Genomic DNA, 20,900 nt, shown 5'->3' with positions numbered 1-20,900 from the left:
CAGGAGTGGCTGCATGGTAAGTAGCTTGCTTACCAACCACATGGTTCCAGGTTCAGTCCCACTGCGAGGCACCTTGGGCAAGTATCTTCTACTATAGCCTCGTGCCAATTCACGAAAACTCTCAGACTTTGAGTCATTCTGTTACTTCTGATAAATATTAATCATCATCAGCATCATCATCATTTAATGTCCGTTATCCATGCTGGCATGGGTTAGACGGCTTGATCAGGGCTGGTACGCTGGGAGGCTACACCAGACCCCAGTCTGATTTGGCATGCTTTCTATGGCTGGATGCCCTTCCTAATGCCATTTTATCAAGATATCCCTGGCCTGAAGAGTAGCCTGCAATATACACCTCGCTTATATATTTACTATTTCCAAGGTTCCCATTTGCTATGAAACAGATGTAGCCTGGATCTTATCTATTCCATTCCTTAACTCTTGTATTCTTATTCACATACCCAGCAACCCTAGTCACCTACCGTGAAATATAAAAAACGTTTTCAGTTTATTGTACTTCGATACCAAAAAAAATCCATAACCTTCCATCTCAATAAATCACCATTGTCCTTGAAAGTTGTTTTTCTATATTTACTATGGATGCTTGAAGCTAACTTTCTTCCTACACTTTGATCTTTGGATTTTATTATACATACATACATATACATACATACATATACATATACATATATATATATATATATATATATATATATATATATATATATATGTCGAAGAGCATAGGCTTGAAACGTAAAAGACATTCTCACTTCCAGAGCGTTAAACTAATACATCTGTTTGTTGTTTACATACCTGTCTTCGTCTTTTGTTTTTTTTGTAAATTCTCACTACATATATATATATATATATAAAAGATAATAAGAGTGAAAAAACTACAGAAGGCTTGTGTTACATGGTTAAAGTATATATTTAAATTATGTCAGAAAAATGTTATAAAATTTTTTGGGTATATAAACATTGTATTTGGAGAAATAACCGGTTTCGTGTTGTCTTTTCAAATTTCTCTACTTCATTGTAACATGTGTTCGCTCCAATCTGAAAAGAAGAGTCTCTTAAATATATACTTTAACCATGTAACACAAGCCTTCTGTAGTTTTTTCACTCTTATTATCTTTTATACATCCAACCACGTGCTTTCACATACCAACTTTCTCACCTATATATATATATATATATATATATATATTGTTTGTGTGTGTGTGCATGTGTGTGTGTGTGTGTGTGTGTGTGTGTACACCTAGCTAGACAGATGAAAAGAAACTCTAAAGATAGAAGATGGTTGTCCACCAGATGTGGATGTAATTGAAATAGAAAGTGAGATGTGCTTAACAAGTGCTATTTTTCAAGATGACACCAAAAGAAGCTGCAGGAATACAAAGGAACCCAAAATTCTTGGCTTTCTTGCTCAACGTGAGGAAATCATTTTCCCTTAGTTAGCAGCTACTTAAGTTACAACCATGAGAGGGGTTAAGATGGGGGTCAAGAACAAAGACATTTATTTATAGAATATGTTTCTATATTAAGAAACATAACATGCTGTATATAAATGAGTGTTTGAGTGAGCACGTGTGTGTGTGTGTGCATACATAATACACACACTCGCACACACACAAACACAAAATGTTTCAATATATATATATATATATATATATATATATATATATATACATACATACATATGTATGTACATGTGTGTACATATGTGTGGACATCTAAATTTAGGTTTTAATCTTGGAGTTTGTTTTATCACTCCATTAAGACTGTCTACAGGTATTGGCTATCAGAAACAATTACAAAACAGAAATGGATATACACATACATCTCCACACATATCTACAGTTACACCCTAATAATCATATACATACACTCACATATTCACACATCCATAAGTACACGTACAGATATAGATATATCTCCATGTATAGTATCCGCATATATGCAAGTACGTCCATCCATGTATACACACATACAATACACCTTACAAGTGTATATCTTGTTTTTGAGTACATAACAGTTATATTTAATATACTATTCTCAATAGATTGAGTTACATATATCTAGAAAATTAAAAAAAAGTTTTTTAGTGATTGGGGAAATTTCAAGTCTACCTACTTGTGTAAATTATAAATGGGGTCAGAATCTAGCTAGGCGAAAGTAAACCCAATAAGTAAGTAATTGGGGGTAATCCCAGGAGTTGTTAATTCAATGCCTGAACAGTGGCAGGAGGGAACAGATGAGGGAATTTCCAATGAGAGATCATGAAGATCTTCTCTCATTTAGTATTTAACATCATTTGGTATTTAACATCATTTAGTATTTAACATCATTTTGCAATATTAAATGCAATTAGATTCATGAGTTGATTCCGTGTAATTCTAGAACTTATTTGCATCACTAGGTGTACAGCCAGCATTCTTTTGCAAGTGAGTATGGCTTGAAAATATGTGCCATGCTTACACAAACGGTTTTAGGTGTCTGTGTAATTTCAAGCATGACATAAACACCTTCTCAGCCTCCTCGGCATCTACCTTATGGGACATTTAAGACATGGCAGGTGGAAGCGGGAAGAGCTGCTCCAGCATCCTGACTGGTATTTATTACGACTGAATAGGTTTGAAATCAAGTACCTTGTTGTTTGATAACACAATGCACCGATGACTACAGGCCTAACAGGATCTGTTCAGTTTGGTGCACAGGTTTTTAAATAAATTTCTTTTAACTAAACAGTTTGAAATTTCATATACTGGTGGAATGTCTCATGCAGAATACGATTTACTTTGTATATTTTTGACAAAGACGCAAGACCCAAAAGGAAAAAACAGGCATGTAATATGCAGCACGGGCAGTAAACAAAAAGTAAAATAGAACAGAGTAGTGACATTTAGTATATAGACGACCTGGAAGTCGTTCCTCTTTGATTACTATCGCAAACAGCAGTAGCTTTCTTCAACTGAATACATATCGTTGATTGGTTGAAATTACCCAAATACAACAAGAAAGAACTTCTCAAAATATCAAATTTTGTCAAAAATGTTCAAAGTAAACTGTGTTCTGTGTGAGACATTCAACCAGTATATGAAGTTTCAAACTGTTTAGTTAGAAAAAAATTCAAAAAAATGAAAAATTTGTGTGCCAAACTGAATAAATCCGCAACAATTTAACCACTAAACCACACTGCTAGGAGAGGATAAGAGATTATATCGACTCTTTTACTGTATTTGAATGTCTTATATTTAGTCTTGTGAGCAGTAGTGTAAATCACACCAACTACTTGAGCAAAGCAAGTAACATTTATTTGTTTAGGTGTTAACTGTAGTCTGCTTGGATTAAGCAAGTCTGACATATTGATTAACACTCTGAGTAAATTTCTTCAAAATGCGTTTCAATATCAATATAACAGAAGAGAGTAGTTGATTCAAAAGCAACAGGGATAGTTGCAAATGTGTGGTTCTTGTAGTTACATAATTTATTTAGAATTATAAATAGGATTGGCCTAAGTGTTGTATCCTGAGGAATGCAGATCTGCAGATCTGAGGCTAGTTTCAAATACCACTTTCTGTGTTAAGCTGAGAAGGGAGCCTCTATGATATCGTTGGCTCTGCTAGAAATAGCTGCGAAATCTCCCTGAAATCACACTCATCCCCACTATTTTAGAAATGTGAAGGGCACATTAGATAATTTAGGTATAGATATCTCTTAGGAACAGCAAAACAGTGAGGAGGTAAACATATTTTATAAAACAGTGTCAAATGTCAACCTGAATCTTATAGGAGGTCTGATCAATAAGTATCCGGACTGTTGCCATAGTAATGAAGCTAAAGCATGCAGAATGAAGCTGGTCAGTACAGATTGACCTTGAACTCTGTTGTGCATGCACACTAAATTTTTTTCTAGCTCACATCTGCTGTTTACAGCAGTGCTTAGAAGGAACATGTGTAGTGTGTGATAGTCACATTGACCATGACAGAGAAAGCTCTCATGGCAATAGCTGCTCAGAGGCCTACACAAAGTTGCAGAAAGTGTATGAAGAGGAGTGTATGAGCCGCACACAAGTGTATGAGTGGTTCAGACGTTTCCATGATGGCCATAAATATGTCGATATTGACGAACGTTCTGGGAGACCTGCAACCAGCAGAACTGAGAAAAACATGGCAGATGTGCGTGCAACTGTGAGAGGAAATCGTTGAACCGTCATCTGTGAGTTATCAGAGGATGTACAGATTAGTTACGGTCCAGCTCAGTCGTTATTCCTGAGGATTTGGGTATGAGACCTGTGTCTGCCAAGTTTGTGCCAAAACTGCTTTCAGCTGACCCAAAAGGTTTCAGCTGCACAAGATCTCCTTCATTGTGTTAAAAACGATGAAAACTTTTAAAAAACTTTGCACAGGCCTCTGATGCAGATTCTCCACTCAACTTTATCTGTCATGGTCAACGTGACAATCACCTGTTACACACCTTCTTTCCAGGTACTGCTGTAAACAGCAGATGTGAGCTAGAACGTTAAAACTTAGTGTGCATGCACAACAGAGTTTAAGGTCAATCTGTGCCAAGCAGCTTTACCCTGTGTGCTTTAGTTTCGTTACTATAGCAACAATCTGGATACTTATTGATCAGAGCATGTATATACCCCAGTATGAAACTCAGTGATCTTACACCATCAACAACAACAACAAGAGTAACAGCAGCAGCAACAAAAACAACAACAGGAAGAGCAACAAAGACAAGAAAACAGCACAGGAATAAAAGAGAGAGGGGGAGAGAGAGAGAAGAAATATAAAAGTTATCAGTGTGTGTGTGTGTGTGTGTGTGTGAGACTCTAAATCAGGATGGAGGAGTGGATGATGGCTTGTAAAATGAAATTTTGAAGTCACTGTCAAACTTTTCTAAGTCAATGCAAACATGGAAAAGTGGTTGTTAAAATGACGATGAGGATGATGTCAATGTATTGGGGAGGTGGTGGAGTGGGGTCACTGTTGAATGTGCATCTGCACATGCATGTGCAGGACTTAGTATAATTATTTTTGACAAAAGAATTGTAGTTGGCCATGCATGCATGTCTCTTCTTTTTCCACATCACTGATGTTTATCCAAGAGAAAGGTTGAAGGCTTGGACCATTGCAGCTTGGCACCATTGTTATCACCAAGTGCTACAAAATGGAAGTGTGGGACGAAGTGGTGAGAAGGGATCTTCAGATGTTGGGCCTCACAGAGTGGATGACAAAAGGACCAGGATTTCTGGCGGTTGGCTGTGCTTGAGAAGACATGCTAAGTAAATATGTGGTTGTCCTTGCATTCAGGCATGTCCTCTGCATCCCACTTCAGCTGAGCGGTCCTGTTATTGCAGGCTCCTTCATGGATGTTAGGGCCATGTAAAAATACTCATGCTAGTACTGCATGAAAGCACCCTGTATACACTGCAAAGTGGTTGGAGTCAGGAAGAGCATCCAGCCATTGAAACCACACTAAAACAGAGATGGAGACTGGGCAGCTTTTCAGCTCTTCAGCTTCTGTCAAACCCATGCCAACATGGAAAACGATGATGATGATGATGACTTTCATTAATAATTATGCATAATATAAAGTGCAACAGTATAATTTAATCATTGCATAAATAATACATATATACTAAATATATCACTGTATCAACCAGATTATCAGACGTTGTTATACCTCGCTGGTCACAATGCGCCTCCTTGGTGTGTTGTAGTTTTCGAATGATATCACTCCACTCCGCAGAGAGGCAAGCCGATGTGTTACATATAAAATATTGTGATTGATGCCAGGACCGCCTGACTGGCTCCCACGCTGGAGGCACATAAAAAGCACCCACTATATTCTCAGAGTGGTTGGCATTAGGAGGGGCATCCAACTGTAGAAACACTGCCAGATCAGATTAGAGCCTGGTGCAGCCGCTGACTCTCCAGACCTCAGTCAAACCGTCCAACCCATGCCAGCATGGAAAGCAGACATTAAACGTAACACATATATAATGCAAAAGCAGTCAATAAAACAGAAATAGAATTTAAAAGTTATTCTTTTTGTGTTGGCCGGTAGTTGGATGCCCCTGCTTCGCAATAGGTGTTCAAATCCTGACCAGATTGATTTTTGCCTTTCATCTCACCTGGCGTTGATAAAAGCATTGCTCAGAGCAGTGGGATTAATATGACCAACTATTTCCTTCGCACAAAAGTGTGCCACTGCTGGAGATCAATATCAAATGTAGGGACTCTAACAACAGAGTTAAACGAGTTGTTTGTTCTAAGAACAAAGGCGAAATATCGATAATCACAACTAAACAGATGTCATTGAATTAGAGACGGAGCTGGAGACCACCAAGAAGTTACCTCCCTTTTATTTATTTCTTTTTCTTCTTTTTGTAATTTTCTTAATTAATCTTTTACTTGTTTCAGTCATTGGATCACGGCCATATTTCAGTCATTGAATCGCGGTATCACCTTATTGGTTTGCACAAACAAATCCTCCCCAGAACTTATTTATATTCTATAGTTATTTTATCGGTCTTTTTTGTCGAACGGCTAGAATATATAGTGACGGGCCGAATGGTTAAGAGGTTTATTTTGTTACTGCGAGGTCCTGGATTTTGATCCAAATGCGTGACACCTTCAGTAAATGTCTTCTACTATTGCCTCGGGCCAACCAAAGCGTTGTGAGTGGATTTGGTAAACAGAAACTGAAAGATGCTCGTCGTAAAGAATCTATTCGCTTCCGTTTCAGTCTTCACAGGGCCTCCACCCGCAGCGAAGAAACTCAGAGTTAATCCTTTATGCTACCATATTTCTGCTGAAATACATTCTTTGTTTCAATTAATTGTAAGAGTAGGTGTTTGGAATGTAAATAAACACAAAATTTTGATACAATGCTTTAATTTTAAACACTTTAAAACAAAATGCCTTGTATCTTAGAAGCAGGGATGGTCTCGGTGAGTTAAACATTGAAGTTCGGAATCAGAGGTTCAGAGACTATTGATACAAGGGAAATAACTCTGATTCAACAACTTTCTGATTACTCACACGCGCATTCTCTCTCTCTCTCTCTCTCTCTCTCTCTCTCTCTCTCTCTCTCTCTCTCTCTCTCTCTCTCTCTCTCTCTCTCTCTCTCTCTCTTTCTCTCCGTCTAATTATAGCAATCACTTATAAACTATATATAGTGTGTGTAATACTGTTGCTGAGAAAATTTAACACCACGCAATCAATGATATAACACTATTAACACAATCGATTATAGATGACATCGAACTGATGGAATTTGATTTCATCCTCATTCTCGCTATTTAACACTTTATGGCAGATCAGGAAAATGACTACACATACACACAATTCTAGGACAAGAACGAGGTTGATAGTGACTTCGAAGCTTCGAACAGTTCTGACGAAGACAACAGCTCCGAAACTTCTAGTGACGATTGTTATTGAGAGTAGCTTAGATGTTAGATCGAAACCCTGTGGCTATATTTATAATTTCCTATGCTGAGTTCAATCTGTCATTTACACTATTGGTTCCCAAACGTTTTCGGGTTGCCGCCCCCTTGACACCCGGGCCACATTCCAAGCACCCCCACCCCACTAACAATTACAAACATAGACCTCTTTTTGAAGCAAATTCAAGAGATAAGTTGTAAAAGAAGCAGTTTACTTTTTATATGGCGTAAAGACGGGCAATCGCCGCCAGAAAGTGAGCAAATGTCTTCTTTTTCAGTGGAATTACGCATGGGAAACTCATGCATACATGAAACAAACAATTCGTCCGATGTCCCAAACTGTCGTCTCAACTTCCGTTTCATCGGCATCCACATATTTTCCACATTTTGTGTGCAGACCTCTTGATCACAAGGATCAACAAAATGTTGTTGCTGTATAATCAGCTTGTGCGTGTAGGCACCGCCATTGACCATACTTGACGTTATTATATGCTCGCAATCCATCGCTGACTATGTGAGACCCAGGCAAAAATCCACCTTTGTATCATCAGCTCAGTTAAAGTTTCTTCTTTATTTTATTTAATCAAAATCCACATGAGAGAGAAAGAGAAAGAGGGGGAGTGAGTGAGAATGAAAGAGAACGAAAGAGAGAGGGAGATATAATTATCTAAAGTCGACCGCTGACGGAGGATATATTTTTACCCCTGCTTTTAAATTATCAGTTTTATCAATATATTATTACTTATCTCCCCCTTGATTTTTATTTACTTTTTCTATATCACTAAACCGAATAACTGAACCGTATTTCACAAATAAAATTTAACCTAATGAACCCATTATTTTGTTGATTTTACATGAACCTCTACCCCATTAACGCCCCACTTTTTTTCAACGCCCCCTTGGAACAATACTGCACACTTTGGAAACCATTGATTTACACCATTGGTTCTCAACTGGGATCCATATAAATTGGAGGCGGCGGTAGGTGGGAGGACACCCAAGTAAAACAGTAAATTAGGGACCCACAGCAGCATTTTATGAAAAATTTTTTGCTTTAGATGTATTTTTTGCAAGAAACAGTTAGAGTTCTTTCTGAGTGGCTGTGTAGTAAGTAGCTTGCTTACCAACCACACGGTTCTGGGTTCAGTCCCACTGCGTGGCACCTTGGGCAAATGTCTTCTACTATAGCCTCGGGCCGACCAAAGCCTTGTGAGTGGATTTTGGTAGACGGAAACTGAAAGAAGCCTGTCGTATATATGTATATATATATATATATATATATAACGTGAGAGAGTTAGGGGTTGGGGGTACAACCTACTAAGGGATAGTATCTATCCAGTATACTGCTGGGAGGGTACCCGATTATTGCTACACTAGTGCTATACTAGGTGCAATCAATGGGAGCGGGTAAAAGTGGAGGTTTTACCCAAAATTTGTGTAACAATTAGAAAATGGAGGATAATATGCTGAACCCAGCTACTTGCAGACGGTGTATCCCGTTGAATTCATTAATTTAATTCATAGCAAAAGTGACAAAAGAAAGGGAGAAAAGAAAAAGAAAGAAAGAACCAAAGCACAGGTGTCCATGGCAGACTATGTTATTTTGCCAACATGGTTTACATATAGAAGTACAAAGTACATAAGGAATTAGAGGATGAATGTGTGTGTATATGTTTGTGTGTCTGTGTTTGTCCCCCCCCCCAACATCGCTTGACAACCGATGGTGGTGTGTTTACGTCCCGTAACTTAGCGGTACGGCAAAAGAGACTGATAGAATAAGTACTAGGCGTCCAAAGAATAAGTCCTGGGGTCGATTTGCTCGACTAAAGGCGGTGCTCCAGCATGGCCACAGTCAAATGACTGAAACAAGTAAAAGAGTAACATTTTACATAGTTTAACTTATACAAGTTAACACATAAAGCGCGACGGGTCCCGATCGTGGCCGTCAGGCCACGATTATATCCCAGACTGATACATTTAATTTACGGGCGTTTGTTGGGGTCTAATATCACTCAAACGCTCCCATACCCCCCCCCCAACTAATGACTTTTGAGATGATGTAAAACTTGCCACCATTATATACTAAAGAGACATTTAAACTATTTTCTGGTTTCTATGTGTGCATGGTAGTCTCATTTTCATAAAATGTGCTCAGCAGTCCATGCTATGTAAGTGCAAATTCCAGCGTGAAAAGCAAAATAGGAATTTTGAAAGGAGCTTCTCCAAAACTAGTTTTTATACATCGAACGGGTTTGGGGGTCCACCAGTGTAAATTAATAATAAAAGAGATCCATAAGTAAAAAAAAAAAAAATGGTTGAGAAGCACTGATTTACCTCATCAATATTTTTGAAAAAGGCTTGGATTTTCAATGAAGTGTGTGCTTTCCTGAAGAGGTTCTAATATAATCGAAGATTCCGTTTTTGGTTCGACCGCCTTCCCCCAATAATTAAATACTATTTGTCATTCATTAATTGCTATTTTCCACTCAATCATATAATTATTTCTAGCTAGTTCTTTTTATTGCTCCCAACATTATATACGTTCACACTTAATCTATCGATTGAGAGGCCAAATTCATCGAGTGAAGAACAGACACACGCACACACACATTCACACTGCAGATCAAAGGGAGATAATTCGAAATGTACACTTCACAATAAAATCAATAAACTTTTAAAGAATTTTTTGCTTGATAAATATCAATGTTTAGTGGCAATTAGAGCAGAATCAATTAGGTTTAGTAAGGCTCTAGCTGTAGAACGTAAGAAAACAGAGCGGGATTTAGTTAACAAACTAGACGAGGCTCTTGGGACAGGCATCGCAACCGACGTGTTAGCAGCGAAGTTGGCCCTCGACCAACACTTTGATGCCAAACATGAAGGCTGCGTTGTCAGAGCTAAAGCACTTTCGGTAAGCGGGGAGGGGACTAAGGCCGCTCGATGGGCCCGCGTGGTTGAGGCGAAGCGTGGCAACAGAGCGACCATTCGGTCTTTGGTGGACCAGAACGACTGCGAGATTTCGGGACCGAAGCAGATGTGTTCGGCCTTTCAGCAGCACTTTGCTCAATTGTTCGGGACAAACGGTAGGACGGACGACGGAACAGATTTCGGTGTGTACCTAGACGGCCTGCCGCAACTCTCGACCAGCGAGGCCGAGTGCTGCGAAGGACCGATATCTGCCTGGGAAGTACGGGAAGCGATGAAAGGCTGCACGAGGTAGATCGCCGGGTTTGGATGGTCTGCCTTACGAGCTTTATACGTCAATGCCAGACTTGTTTGCGGGCGTCTTGGCAAACGTCTACTGCAACTGGCAACAAAACGGGAGAATTCCTGCTTTTGTTTGTCGGGGAGTGGTGGCTTTGCTAAGAAAGGACCCAAACAAGGGGGACATTATAGGGAACTTTAGGCCCATCACTCTGCTCAACACAGAGTTGAAGATCTTGGCCAAGGTGCTAGCCAAGAGATTGGCGCCTGTCGTGGGCAAACTGATCGGCAAGGCGCAGACATGCACTGTGCCGACCAGGTCTATCCACGACAACCTCCATCTCATGCGCTACATCATAGAGAGAGTGGGTAACGAAGCTGGCGCGGGTGGGGCTTTGATCAATTTAGATCAGTCTAAAGCCTTCGATAGGGTCGACCATCGATACCTGGCAGCTGTTCTCAAGGCAGCTGGTTTCGGTCCGGTCTTCCGCGGGTGGATAGCTGCTTTATACAGCGGCATCTGCTCGGTCATACGGGTGAACGGCCATCTATCGGAACCGTTCAACATCTCGCGTTCGGTTCGCCAAGGGTGTCCTCTCTCCTCCCTTCTGTATGTATTGACTCTCGAGCCATTACTGCGGAAGTTGGAGGCTTTGAGGGGCGTCCCACGTGATCTGGGATGTGGAAGGAGCGTGTCTGCCTATGCCGACGACGTTACCGTGATGGTGTCGAGCCACAGGCATATTGACCTGATTGGCGAGACACTAAACGAGTATGAAGCGGTGACAGGTGCGAAAATTAACGCGGAAAAGTCAATGGGCTTGCAACTAGGCACCTGGAGGGGCAAGTCCATGCCGTCCAACAGCGTCGTAGGGCGATGGACAGACGGACCCGTTAAACTGCTCGGGGTCTGGTTCGGTCCGGACCTCCAGTTGGAGAAAAACTGGGAAGAAGTGACGAACAGGGTGGCCAGCCTCACCCAGAAATGGGCTGAGAGGAAGCTCTCCTTGAAAGGTCGAGCGGAGGTAGCGAATGCGTACATCGCATCCGTCATCTATTACCGTTTGACCGTCGTCCCTTGTCCCGACCGCTGGTTAACCAAGATATTACGCTTGCTCTTCAACTTTTTGTGGAAGGGTCAGGTACCACTGGTCAGGCGCTCCATCTGCTGTCAACAGCCGCTGAACGGAGGCCTTGGCATGCCGTGGTTGCTGATGCGCAAACATGCGCTCAGGCTACGACATCTCAGGCGCTTCCTGGACGGTGAACAGGTGTGGTCGCCTTTCGTCAGACGCGATTTTCCGCAGCTCGTTTCTTTAACAGAGCTGCAATCCTGGATCAAACGTAGACCGAGAAAGGGCGCTTGGCACCTCGAGTGCCGCCAAGCTCTCACCGCCCTCAGTCAGGCGGGCAGTGCGATCGGTAGTAGATCCACTCTAGCTTTCTATAGAGGGTTAGTGGGAGAAAAGTGCGACGACGTTCTCGGGGAAACTCTAGGCGTCGAGGATAATCAGCTAAGCAGTCTGTTCAGGAGAACTTTCGGGCCGGGGCCCATGGATAATTTCCAAAGGTCCCTCGCCTGGCAGTGCTACCGAGGTGCGCTACCTGTTCGAGATAAACTCTACCGACATGGAAGTGCCGTCAACCGGGCCTGCCCGAGGTGCGCTCAGGACGCCGAAACCGTTCTGCACGCACTCGTCCAGTGCCCGAGCATTGCTGACCTGTGGGTCTATATCGAACAGCTACTGTCACGTGTAGGACGGATCCGGCTATCAGCTGGATCCATCGTGAGAATTGACCCGCCGACCTCCTTTAACCAGGAGGGCAAGGCAATTTTCCTATGCCTAGTGGCTGTAGCGAAAGAGGTGATATGGTGGACCCGTTTGAAAGGGTTAAAGGCAGACACTTTCCTCTTTGGCCAAGGCCTCATCAACTTTTTCAAGTTCCACTTGAAAAGGAAGATGAGAGTAGAGAGGGAAGTGCTGTCTCATAGCAAATTCGTTGAAAGATGGGTACTGTTGGAAAAATGGCCAGTATAAACGGACCAATTCTGAGAATACACCTGTAGAAAAAAAAAAGGTAATGTAAAAGGAGAAAGGGCTCTATACTCCTTTCTTATTTTTTCTGACCAGGCTCCTGTGGTTTTATGGGTTTTTCCACGTGTAACCTTTCCTTTTTCGAAGCGCCTCCCCCTTTGGGAGTTCTACTTATTTATTTATCTATTTATTTATCAATTTATTTATTATATCTTTCTCCGTTTTCTTCCTCTGTTTAGACGAACTTTCCTACCTTTTCGGACAAAACCTTTTGTAACCTTCGTCCTGTCTTTGTCCTTATATGTCTTTAATTGATATTAGCCCTTGTGGCCAATAAAACGAATTAATTATTATAACTATGTTATCCGTTGTCTTTACGTGAAACATTGATAAAGTTATATTCAGACATTAAGTATGTTTTTATTACGCATTATCTTCTGTAGTACATAGGTAAATAGGAGTTTACCAAAATTCTTGTGGCGGTTGGGACTAAAAGTAAAAAAACAGAAACACCTTTAACTCTTTACTCTTATTCTTGTTTCAGTCATTTGACTGTGGCCATGCTGGAGCACAGCCTTTAGTCGAGCAAATCTTATTCTTTGTAAGCTTAGTACTTATTCTATCGGTGTCTTTCGCCGAACCGCTAGATTAAGGGGATGTAAACACACTAACATCGGTTGTCAAGCGATGTTGGGGGACAAACACAGACACACAAACATACACACACACATACTTATACACATATATATACATATATACGACGGGCTTCTTTCAGTATCCGTCTACCAAATCCACTCACAAAGCTTTGGTCAGCTATAGTAGAAGACACTTGCCCAAGGTGCCACGCAGTGAGGCTGAACCCGGAACCATGCAGTTCGTAAGCAAGTTACTTACCACACAGCCACTCCTACGCCTATATGTAACTATGTAAATAAAACTTTAGAGAAGCGTCGTAGTCGTCTGAACTGCTAGACAGAACAGCCAAATCTCTTTCAGACTACACTCTACCGTTTTATGATAGGAAACATTGGATAACGTAGTCCGATGTAGACTATTCCAGAAAGAAAATGTCATAACAGGAATACGGTCTTTAATCAGAGGTTTATAGGTTTGAAACAGCAGGAAAGAACATTAACGGATATACCAGGTTCAAATGGTGGGATACAAATTGCGCGGTAAATGTTTACCCTTGCACCTGCCTCCAAACTCTGGTCGGCGGACCTTCGGAATATCACTATCTCATGGAGAAGGACTTTCGGAATATCACTGCTTCATGGAGAAAGAAACGGACAAGGAATTGAATGGTTGCTTTCTTTTGTGAAATAACTTTTTGTCTCCAAAATTTCAGTTTTTTACATTTTTGCACCCATCTCCCCAATTCCGTGCCTTTTTTCATCTTAGGAAACGAGCATAATAGTAAAATTGTTCTACCAAACTTGCCAGAATTCTCATAACTTTAAAATCTTGGGTCGTGTTATAACCATTCTCATACTCCAAATGGAATTACAGCAGTGAACAACATCGCAGGTCGAGCTGTTCTCCCGGGACTTATTTACATTTGTACATCAACGTTAACATAATAGATTGTATCAGGATGTATTAAGATCTAAACAACAACAACCACAACAACGACGACAGGTCCCTGAGTGCCATCAGCAGACTTCTTTCTCTGTCAAACATTCAAATTAGACATTCGGTTTTTTACCCCGCACACATTTTTACTTCGATTGTACGGACTGGTCATCGGTTGTGCCAATCTTAGCAGTTCGGGAGGCCCTGTAAGGACAGTGGGCACTGCATCTCCTGTTTTAACTACTCTTTCCTTTCTCCGTCTCTCACACACGTATTCATTCGATCTTTTGTTTTGTTATTTTTTTAAACATATAAATAATCAACAAAATTTCTTAATTTTACCTGGCAGTATGTAAATAAACACTAGAGCCTGTCTTACCCGTGATGTCTTTTTGTCTGTGTGACGACTAACTAGTACAGCACTATCGTATTTCACTAAAGATGCATTTGGTGGAATCATGGTGTTTTGTTTTTACTTGAGGCAGTGCTTAGTTGTTTATTATGTTACCATAGCAACTGAGCTAATTTTTGCGTAAGATCAAAAGTGAAAAAAATATTTAAAACTATCAGTTTAATATAAATAATTTTAATTTATTCTATCGAAATTACTTTGGCATAACGTTTTTGTATACAAATTCATATTTAATCTTTGTACAATCAACAAGGTTTTTACACGCTCAAAGTAATAGTATTTTCTGCGGGCCTATTAACATGGCGTAGCATTCCCTCGTGGTGTGAATAGACTTATGTTTGTATTTACAGAATGAAACTGGTAATTTATTTATAATTATTTACAGTTGCTTTAATTTTCATCACAGAGAAACATTTACATGGTTTTCTTTTAGTTGATATTTTTCTTCCTTATTTACGAATATATCTGTCATTCAATTAATTGCGAAACTGGACTCAGAATTGCGTAATTGTGTTTTTATAGATTTATTTTTTTAAAAACTCTACTTCATGTAATTCAAATTTATTTTGATAATATGAGGTATATTCACTTTTAAATCAAACTCGTTTCTCCGTGTATATATTTTAAATATATATATTTAAGCTAAACAACGTTAAAGTAAGTATACAGCGTGCGAATTCGCGTTGTCACGCAATCGGAAATTAACTAAAGAGATACTTATTCAATTAAACAGGATGAGTCTGGTTATAACCGATCGATTAATTCTTCCACACACTTGATAGAAATGAATTCATTTTCATGTCATTGTGGCATTTTTTTTCTGTCTTAAATTAAGAAGCGGAATTCAAAGAAAACGCAACTCTTGTAACAAGTGCCCCCTTTTCCTTGATTCTAATGGTTTTGTTATTTTTTAAAGTCTCAATTTATTTATTTTGAACTTTTTTTTTTATTAAATCTAAAGGTGATCAGTTCTTTTGTTTAAACAATAATACAGATTGTTAAGTGAAACATTTTTATATTTCCGATATTTTTGTGACAATTGTTAACATAATCCCAGAGAATATATCTGTAATCTTAGCCATTTATTCTTGCTGCATTTTCACACTTTATCACTTCAACATCTCGATTACCTACCCCAGTCGCACACATATTGATAAGAGAAAAAAGTATTTAGCATATACGGAATCATTGGAAAAAAACTTGCGAAAAATTACCAAAGCATTTTCCAAGAACAATTTCATATCTAGAATCTTCAAATTCCTGTCTGGAATCCTGAAATTTTATCTTCAAGATAACTTTACTAAGGTTTTAGGTCATTCAATTGTAAAGTAATTTTCTTTTTATATTTTCAAGATATGTTTAAAATATAATTCAAAGAATTTCTCAACGATTTTGAAATTTGAATAAAACCATTTTCATATGGCTTAGTTACACCAACACAGTCAAATTGGGCGATGTTTTGGAACAGCTGTTCTTTAAAATTCTCGTATCTCATTGGAAATATTTGAAAATAATATTTTCCCGAATTGTTATCTGTGGTGTATGAAATAAGTGAATACGTGAAGAAAAAAAGAAGAGTTGGACCTCACAGAGGCAATGACCGACACCTTTGGCATTATGTCATGCTTGAGAAGAAGACCCATCAAACCAAGTAAAATTGCAGTCATGGCAGATACCTGTGTCATGCAAATGGCACGTGAAAGCACCCATTACACTCTCAGAGTGGTTAGCATTAGGAAGGACATCCAGCCATAGAAAGCATTCCAGATCAAACTGGAGTCTGGTGCAGCCTTCCAGCTTGCCAGCCCTGGTCAAACCATCCAACCCATACCAGCATGGATGATGGACATTAAATGATGAAGATGATATATATTGTTGCAAAATTCTTTTTTTGTTTACTGTGTGGTTAGAAGTTTGTTTCCCAACCACATGGTTTTAGGTTCAGTCCCACTGCACGGCACCTTGGGCGAATGTCTTCTACCTTAGCCTCATGCTGACCAAAGCTTTGTGAGTGGATTTGGGAGACAGAAACTGGAAAATGCCTACCATATATATATATATATATATATTATACACATATCGATGTATGTATATCTTTGTGTTGGTGTTTGTCCCCCCACAACCAGTTGTCAAGTGATGTTGATGTGTTTACATCCCCATAAGTTAGTGGTTCAGCAAAAGAGACTAAAAGAATAAATATTACAATTTAAACAAAATTTTCTGGGGGTCAATTCATTTGACTAAAATTCTTCATGGTGGTGCCCTAGCATGGCCAGAGTCTAATGACTGAAATAAGGAAAAGAAAAGATAAAGAATAACAAAATCTACCCTTTTTAGTTATTTAACATTTATTTCTTTGTTTTCTTTTTCATTTTGTAGTAACATGAAGAACCTTAAATTATTACACTGTTCCCAGACTGAGGAACTGAAGTCATTCTTAAAGGACACAGTTTGTATTACAACTGACTGTGACACAGGACATGTCTTCTGTGCAACAAAGCATGGGGATCTTGTACAAATAGATTCCAACCAGAACAAGGTAACTTTTATTTCTCAATTATGATTTTGTGTATGTGTGTAGGAAAGAAATTTTCTTTTATTGCCAAACCTTTATTGAAACACTCAAACAAATACAGATGTACGTCCTCATAAATGAAACATCCCCAGTACTAAACAGAAGATATACGTAGAAAGTAGTGATACCCCAATACCCACTGTTTAACCCTTTTTTTGTTATTACAAAGGGATAGTGTTGACACATATACATGCAAGCATCCATCCCATCTAAACTTGGAAAAGTGGTTGTTAAAGTGATGATGGTATATTTGACTGAGGACTGGCAAACCAGATGGCTGCACCAGGCTCCAATCTAATCTGGCAGAGTTTCTACAGCTGGATGCCCTTCCTAACACCAACCACTCTGAGAGTGTAGAGGGTGCTTTTACGTTCCACCAACACGAGGGCCAGTCTGGCAGTACTGGCAACGGCCACGCTCAAATGGTGTTTTTTATGTGCCACCTGCACAGGAGTCAGTCCAGCGGCACTGGCAACGACCTCACTCGGATGTTTTGTTCACGTGCCAGTAAGGCGACACTGTTAACGATCACGCTCAAACGGTGCTTTTTACGTGCCACCAGCTCGGAAGCCAGACAGCTGCTCTGGCAATGATCCCGCTCGGATGGTGCTGTTAGCACTCCACTGGCACGGGTGCCAATCATCGAATTTGGTTCAATTTCGATTTCACTTGCCCTAACAGGTCTTCGCAAGCAGAGTTTAGTGTCCAATAAAGGAAGGTTGGCATGGGTGCCAGTCGTCGAATTTGGTTTGATTTCGATACATACATACGAATGCACACACATACACACAGATGAAAAAACACATATGTCAGGGTGTAGTGGTTTGGGAGTGAAAAGGGCCAAATCAAAGAAGGTGAGATGGAATAGGAAAAGAGAGGAGGATAAATAAAAGGGTCTTTTTTTTTTTAATGATGAATTATTCTTGTTCCTGTTATATTTCAGTTCCTTAATGCTGTGAACCTGGTTTGTGAAGGCCACCTGTCTAATGAACAAAGTGTTACCTATTTACAACACCTGCCAGAACAACAAAGTGTGAGTGCTGTCACAAACAGTGGAAGTATTCTTTTATGGTTTTACCTGGAACAACTTGTAAGTTTATCATTTGCTATGCTTCTGTTTTCATTTTGACTGTTAAGTGATAGGAAATATTGAATCTGCCAGATCAGATTGGAGCCTGGTGCAGCCATCTGGTTCGCCAGTCCTCAGTCAAATCGTCCAACCCATGCTAGCATGGAAAGCAGACGTTAAACGACGATGGTGGTGGCCGTGGCGGTCTGTTTGTGGATGATTTGATCAATAGGAAATTGTAAACTTGAGCAAGAGGGTTTTAAAGCAAAATTCACCATCATCTCTCTCACTATCATTCTCCTTATCTTACTCTCTAACTCTCTCCTTTCTTTTTCAACTGGATTATCCCTATTTCTACATCAAGACACCTATCTTTGTCGCTCTATACCTTTAATCTCTCAACTGGTACAAAGCCATCCACACCTCAATACTACCCCTCCCCTCTCTTTTGAGGGGTTTCTGCTTTTCTTTTAGTCTCTTTTGGTCTTGCAAGGTACTTGGTGACCCTGTCAGTGACAGTGCCACATGAAAAGCACCAGTGCTGGTGCCATGTAAAAAGCACTAGTCCTGGTGCTGCATGAAAAGCACCCAATACACTCTGTAAAGTGGTTGATATTAGGAATGGCATCAAGCTGTAGAAACCCTGCCAAAACAGACCATGGAGCCTAGCATGGCTCCTGGTATCGCCAGCTCCTGTCAAACCTTCCAACCCATGCCAGCATGGAAAATGGATGTTAAATGATGATGATTGGTGAGAAAAATGACAAGGAATTAAAACTGCTGGCCATTGTATAGTGGAGAAAACTCAATGTTGCTATGAACACATAACCATCAGAAAGCAGCAGTTTTTGTTTTAATGCCCATTTTTCCATGCTTGGCTGGGTCAGACAGAATACATTGAGGTAGATTTTCTATGACCAGATTCCCTTCCTGTTGACAGCCCGCACCTGTTTCCTAGTTGGGTAATATTTCTCTATGGCCAGACATGTTTTTCCACAGAAGACTGGAAATGAAAGAATCTGCCTGTATGACTGTGATACTCATTTATAAATATCTCCTGATGTCAAGCCAAAAAATCTCAAAAACACATGTGGTTCATTGTCATTCCATCTGTCACCGAATGGTGACCATCTCATTGCTGTATTTGCATATATTGATATGTTTGTTGCTGGACATATTCAGCCTTCATACCCTGCATTCTGTTACTATCTTGGAGTCTTCACAATGATGTTCCTCTTAAATTTCTTCTTTCTCACAGGTTGAATGTGTTGGTGATGTTGAAGATGGCATTATTGGTTCTGCTTGGAGTCCTGACCAAGAACTGTTAGTTGTTATTTCAGGTATCTAATACAACATTTCTTCCATCATTCATTGGTACTGGCATAGGTTGGCTGGGTACTTAGTGGAACAAAGTAATTTTATGGTTGGATGCTCTTTCTGTCACCAATCCTTGGAGTTACTACTTTGAGAGCTTTAGGATAGAATGTTTACTAAAAATGTTAATACAATTTTTTTTTTGCTTTGTTTTGTTTATCTGGTCTCATGTGAAAAGTAAAAATGACAGCCTTCATATGTGTGCACCACACACATACATAATGGACTTCCAGACAACTTCAGTCAATCACTTTCACTCCCAAAGCATTGTTCAGCTCAAAGCAATAATAGAAGACACTTGCCTGAGGCACTGGACATTGAGATTGAACTTGAGACCATGTAGTTGTGAAGTGAACTTCTTAATCTGCCAGATATGTCTGCACCTAATTTTTCTGTTCAATTAATTTTATTTTTTAACTCAGTTAACCTTATTGGGAAAGTGTAGACTGTCCTTGCCTGTCACCCAACCTGTTGGGGCTGCAGAACATTCACAGTACTTCCAAAGTGAAGGTTTGGAATAAGTATACCACCATAAATTTCTTTCAACAATATTTTTGAATAGAACACATACTAGACTTAAAAAGTCTATATTTGTTCTCAGAATCTCCATGACTTGTTCTGATACTCTAAGCATTCATAACTGGCATCCCATTGGTTATGATGACCTGTGTTCCAGTTGATCCGATTGTCAGAACAGCCTGCTTGGGAAATTAACGTGTAAGTGACTGAGCACTCCACAGATATGCATATCCTTAATGTAGTTCTCAGGGAAATTCAGCATGACTCTGACTGTGACAAGGTGAGCCCTTTGGACTACAAGTGCTACTCATTTTTGCCAGTTGAGTGTACTGGAGCAATGTAAAAGAAAGTGTCTTCATCAAGGGAACAATGTGCTGCTGGGAATTGAACTCTCAATCTTGAACCAAATACCCTAACCACTAAGCTACACACCTTCACAAGCATGCATAGAGGAATGGAATTTCTTGGCCCAAGAGAAGAAACTCAGAACTTTCCCACATTTTTTCTCATTTCTTTCAAAATATTCCACATGGTATTTACAAGACAGACTCCTTCTGACAAATTGCAGTCATGACATTGTGATAATTTATTTGATGCATCAGAAACTTTCAAAATACCTTCAAGAAGAATGGCAATAAAAATAAATTTGCAGTTTATAACCTGTTTCAAAATAGCAGTTT

The 20,900-nt window shown here is 39.7% G+C and overlaps 2 protein-coding genes across 2 annotated transcripts in view; one reads left to right on the top strand and one right to left on the bottom strand.

Moving 5' to 3' along the window:
• The window catches only part of LOC106875591 (33 kDa inner dynein arm light chain, axonemal), a 45,072-nt gene extending 30,272 nt beyond the window's left edge, over positions 1-14,800 (bottom strand). Inside the window, exon 1 of the mRNA XM_089349635.1 lies at positions 14,651-14,800. Coding sequence (XP_089205761.1) covers positions 14,651-14,731 — 81 coding nt within the window. The 5' untranslated portion in view covers positions 14,732-14,800. The remainder of the gene's footprint in view (positions 1-14,650) is intronic.
• Positions 14,801-14,974: 174 nt separating this feature from the next.
• The window catches only part of LOC106875593 (putative elongator complex protein 1), a 64,198-nt gene continuing 58,272 nt past the window's right edge, over positions 14,975-20,900 (top strand). Inside the window, exons 1-4 of the mRNA XM_014923810.3 lie at positions 14,975-15,043; positions 17,063-17,222; positions 18,202-18,348; positions 19,586-19,667. Coding sequence (XP_014779296.1) covers positions 17,067-17,222; positions 18,202-18,348; positions 19,586-19,667 — 385 coding nt within the window. The 5' untranslated portion in view covers positions 14,975-15,043; positions 17,063-17,066. The remainder of the gene's footprint in view (positions 15,044-17,062; positions 17,223-18,201; positions 18,349-19,585; positions 19,668-20,900) is intronic.

The sequence above is a fragment of the Octopus bimaculoides genome, chromosome 3 (assembly GCF_046866305.1).
Source record: "Octopus bimaculoides isolate indiv1 chromosome 3, ASM4686630v1, whole genome shotgun sequence".
Taxonomy (NCBI): domain Eukaryota; kingdom Metazoa; phylum Mollusca; class Cephalopoda; order Octopoda; family Octopodidae; genus Octopus; species Octopus bimaculoides.
This window is presented reverse-complemented; position numbering and strand designations above follow the sequence as displayed.